The 5435-nt window shown below is 32.8% G+C and overlaps 1 protein-coding gene across 1 annotated transcript; it reads right to left on the bottom strand.

The window, feature by feature from the left end:
- Positions 1-144: 144 nt before the first annotated feature.
- Positions 145-3385, bottom strand: LOC100572531 (transmembrane protease serine 2). The gene is made up of 4 exons (XM_003248626.4): positions 2906-3385; positions 1925-2135; positions 607-779; positions 145-444 (listed from the first exon to the last, which is right to left on the bottom strand). The coding sequence occupies exons 1-4, from the start codon at positions 3039-3041 to the stop codon at positions 266-268; spliced, it is 699 nt and encodes a 232-aa protein (XP_003248674.1). The 5' UTR covers positions 3042-3385; the 3' UTR covers positions 145-265.
- Between the last annotated feature and the right edge of the window lie 2050 nt (positions 3386-5435).

Below are 5435 nucleotides of genomic sequence, written 5' to 3'. Positions count from 1 at the left end.
GCGCACAAAGGTTTTCAATAGTGTACACAAAAAACTATAGTAATATATCAGAAGTACTATTGTATGGAAGCTTTTATTCATATATTTATTTATCTGTTTATATACATTGTTAGGTGTAAGGCTATAAGTATTTTATATATATATAGTGGAAACTGGCAAGCCGCGGACGATCATAGTTTTCAAAACGCAATCGATGTGTTTGGTGTTCCATATTATATTATATATATTATAGTATACCTGTGTACAAACAGATATAAATCAATAATTACCCCTGAAAACACGAAGCGCTGGTGAGTAACCATTCGGAAGATATGAGACTACCGTCGCAAACATGAGTTCCGCTTTTGTAGAGAATGGCGTGCCACGGCCAGTCTCCGTGCGAAGCCATTTTGTTCAAACCGTCGATACCGTGTTTCTGTCTCCTGTTTGTCTGTACGCCGCAAACTAAATAATAATATACGAGTGAAAAAAAAAAAATGTAAATACTCGCCGACGGAGGATTTCGTAAACGACACTGGGAGAGTGGGTAGATTAATCACGTATATAAAAATGTAGGAACTGATTAGGTTATAGGTATAACTTGAATTGTTAATATATATTGCTTACCGGCGTCGTCGCATGCGACACGCAGAACTTTTTTACTGGGACACGTGCCCAGGTTAAAAGTTATCTCGCTGGCGAATGGATCTACGACGTGCGCGTATCGTTCTGAAGGAGAACCACCGGACGTCGATGTTGGCAGGTCTTCGTCGTCGACAATTTCGACACTTGTCAGATTGCTAAAAAAAAGGTGAGTATGATGGCTGTTATTATGCGCCGACCGAGTTAACAATAATATGTACACGGTTGTAGTACACGGTTGTGATATGATTATTGGACAGAAAAAGATTGTATATAGTCATATTATATGTATACAGTCGAACTTGGTTAACTCGAACTTTTTCCCGGTCTCTTCGACTTCCGAGTCCGACTATACATATGCATAAATATATACATCTATGATTTATATATAATATGTATACATCGTTATACTGACACACACAGGGAGATTCTATTATCATGAAACACTCATTATTTCAAAAAGTATTAATGTTTTTGAAAATAATTACCTACGTAGTTTCAAGTTGTTAAAAATTAAATTTTTTAATATTTTGTATCCTAATAATTTTTTACTTTTTTACTTTTTTGAATGATAACATAGAGTTTTAATTTCATATTCTAAAGCAGATTATTTTTCTGAGTATTTTGATTCATAAAAATTGAATTTAGGGTGAGTAGTTTACGAGTTATAACTTATAAGTATTTAAAGTTTTGATTGAAGGAATGGAGTGGTATACGGGGTTACCCAGCAAAATGTTTGTTCGCTACTCCGCTTGTATAAACTTTAAATATACTTATAACCCATAATTTACTCGTCCGAAATTCGATTTTTTATGTATCAAAGTACTTAGAAAAATATTCTGCTTTGGAATATGAAATTAAAACTATATGTTGTCATTCAAAAAAGTAAAAAAACTTTAAGAAAATATAAGTATAAAAACATTTAAAAATATAATTTTTTAATAAAAACGTTGTTTTTTAACAACTTGAAACTATGTAAAAAAATATTTTCAAAAACATTAATACTTTTTGAAATAATGAGTGTTTCATGATAAAATAATCACCTTGTATATTATAGCTGCAGTGGCGTTTAATTGGTTGTCTTACACATACGTGTATATTGAGTAGGTATGAGTATAAGTTGTAAGTGTATGAGTAAATATTAGGTATTCATGTAAATGTATTACGCATCATTGATTTGTGGGTGGTTGGTTTACGAAAGTGGAACATTATTTTTTTTTTTTTGGAATATGCACTGTGACTTTTATGTATTTTCACGTTTGCTGCAGGAATATAGGACGGTATACTGAAGGCGTTCACTTACTGGTAGTTGAGCGTGCGACAGAGTGACGTTGCGATCGTTTGAAGAGCTACGGTCATCTTTTCGTTTGGAATGTCTGTTTGAAAATTAGCTGCACACAACTTGCCCGACATTCCTTGTTCGACGAAAAACACGAAACCTTCTGTCGGGTACGCGTCAACAGTGGCTAACGGTAGCATTTGGTCTACGGACCTGCCAGTTGACGAGATCAGTACTAGATGCAAAATAAAATATACGATGGTATTTATCATAACATAATAGAATAATATTTTCCAGAATTTTCATATAGAATAAATAGCTCGACGACCGTTCGCTAAATATTCGTGTGTACGCTGCATATGCATCGTTAGTCAGGTATTCGTATTGTATTTAACTATCCACTTGACTAAATTTAAAATTTTTAATTATTTAACACAATAGAATTCTGAATTTGACCTGTGCTTGTTTTGCCATTCGTTTGATTTTTAAATTTCATTACTTCAGATCCAGAGACGTTCTCGGGATATTATAAAAAATTATTCGTTCCTCAAATCAAAATTTTTCTCATACCTATAGATTATTATATGGACACGTAATATTGAGTTATACAGTTGGGTAGATATACTAATTATGTATTAAATACATTTATTTTAAATTTTTTACAATATTTATACAACATCAACATGAAAACAATTTTTTTTTAATTATTCATTTTTAAACGACACCGCTGTACACGTAATAAGATTAAATCTACATCTTCAGCGCTGAGCGTGGTACAATCCAGAATCTAGATCATTGATGCGAGAGGCGCGAGGAGTGAGATAACACTAAGTTCTCGATATACGCACTATACAGGTTTGAACTCTGAATATTATACTTCTAGGGAGGCGTGGATCGAGACTTCTGCTAGAGGCAACGAGACGAGTATCGATAATTAATTTGCCTCAAACGATATACTCGATTATATTGTAATACGTGTGTATAATATTATAATTAGGTACTCACAACAATTGCGTTCGTCGGCCTCGCCCGGACAGTCGACCACGCCGTCGCATCGAGACCGGGCCGGGATGCACGTCCGGGATGTGATGCAGTGCAGGTATCCGGCGGGACAGTAACCACAAGTGGTCTCGTCCGACATGTCGGGACAGTCTAGAACGCCGTCGCAAAGTCGGCCCGACAACCCGGTGGTCCGGAGCTTGTAATCGCAGCCGGGCTTGGACGTGCACGTCGATCCGATGTTGCTGTAGTCGGGCAACTTGGCGCAGTCGAAACCGGCCAGCAGTTTCTCTGGTATCCGGTGACCGCAACCCGTGGTGAACAGCCGGCAGCTGTGCTTGCATGGCAACGTGATCTCGTCCCGGTCGAGCTTCACGTCCGGTTTGCACGCCGGTTGCAGCAGCTGACAGACGAAGTCCAACGTTCTCTGGTAACATTCTGCGTCCACCAGATCTCTGCGGGGAGGTAAATGAAAACCGGACGTGTTTTATAATGTATAGGAAGGTAAACAGGTATAATATAGCAACAATTATAATACTAATGATAATATAAATTATAAATACCTATACCTAATATGAAGTCCGGGTGATGTGATTTAAATTACGAATTAAAGACAGAACTTACGGACGCGGTCAGGCTCAATACTATAAATAGGTATCGGCGATAAGTGATAACACTGCGGACGCACTTGAGGAATTATTAAAAAGTTACAATTTCGAAAATCGGACGCACTCGGTCGACGCTCGTTAAATATGCACGCATGCATGTAAATATATACATATTACACACGTATACAATATACAGTAGAACCTCGACTATCTGAACCTCAGCTGTTATACGAACACTATTATCTGAACAACAATTAGCGTATCCGAACGCTTTGTTATTCAAAAGTTTGCGAGACTTAGTTGTAGAAAAGCGTGTCGCAGCTTTTCATCAAATGAAAATGGTTAATTTTGGCGAAAAAATATCGTAAACATAATATGTTCCTATGTACTTTGTGATTATATATTTCTAAATGTACACGATGTAATTCTAATATACCTAATAAAAATAAATATGTAATATAATAATGTATAATAATTATTAATAGTATGTATATAATTTTGATTTAAAAAAAAAATATCTATTTTTTTAAAATTGTCCAGAATCTGAACTAGGTGCAGTTCCAATTAATTCGGATAGTCGAGGTTCTACTGTACTTATTGTGAATCAAAATTGTAAATTACTGTAAAAACCTCAAAACGTGTAGGCAAACACTTAAGAGTTTTAAAAAAATAAATTATGTTAACTACATAATTATTATGGATATCATACAGTACCTACATAAGTACTTAATGCATGTACCTACAATCTACATATATACTATATAATATGACAATATATACAGTATGTTAATTAATTAGAAAGTATACAGTAATGCAGATATTTTATTAAATGTAATATAATATGACCAATAGACTTCTTTTAACCATGGTCTAAAAAAAAAGTTTCAAAAACATGCTCAAAACTAATTTTTGATTTTTTTAAATTTCGAAAATGGTATAATTTTGTATGGTTATTTATTTATAATATAGAGATAAAATACATTTTGAAATCGATTGAATTTTTAATGATTGCAAGCAATTTACATTATAAAAAATACAGCATAATTTTGCAGTAAGGTTGTATGATTCTCTGTTTTTTACACTTTAATAACAATATAATAACTACCTTATGATAATTCATTATTCAATAGATGATAAAGAAGCAAAGAACACACTATAGGTAGTCACTGAAATTGTATGTAATATTTTTTATTTGTTGTAAAATATTGTTCAATATTTCCACCATGAACTGCCATCGCTATGCATAAGTCAATTTTATAGGCATGTTATCTTTATTACAAAATTGGAGCTATAATTTAACAGTTTGCGAGATCCTATAGCGACACGTTCATTTCGTTACAAATATCATGGACCTATAAAATTGACTTGTACAGTTAATAGAGAATATATTGAAAAATATTATAAAACAATTGAAGAAATATTACTTACAATCCCAACTAGTATTTTTATTTTTTATTATAGGTACCTATTGGATTAGTACTAGTAATATTGAAGTGTAAATAACTGAAAACTATACAATTTTTCAATAGTGTGTTGTATATTTTAAAATATAAGTTGCTTTCATTCATTCGAAATTCAATCGATTTCATAATTGTTTTTTTTCCCATATTATTAAATGAATAACTCTACAAAATAGCTATTTTTGAATTTTAAAAAATCAAAAAAAAAAAGATATTAAGCGTTTATAATAATTTTTTTTTAGACCGTGGTAAAAGTCATATATACATTAAAAAGTATATCTGCATTATATTTTGAATTAGGGTTACTGACTTTCCAATTAATTTACATACCTACTTTTGTAGGTATAATGTATATGTATAGCTATAAAAACAAACAACTTGAACATTTAGGTACCTAGCTAGCATACTCTTTGTTCAGTGAGTTACTTTAAATGTTCACAATAGTTTGCTATAATGAGTAGGTATATT

The sequence above is a fragment of the Acyrthosiphon pisum genome, chromosome A3 (assembly GCF_005508785.2).
Source record: "Acyrthosiphon pisum isolate AL4f chromosome A3, pea_aphid_22Mar2018_4r6ur, whole genome shotgun sequence".
NCBI lineage: Eukaryota > Metazoa > Arthropoda > Insecta > Hemiptera > Aphididae > Acyrthosiphon > Acyrthosiphon pisum.
The sequence above is the reverse complement of the archived record's forward strand: the minus strand, read 5'-3'. Positions and strand labels throughout refer to the sequence as shown.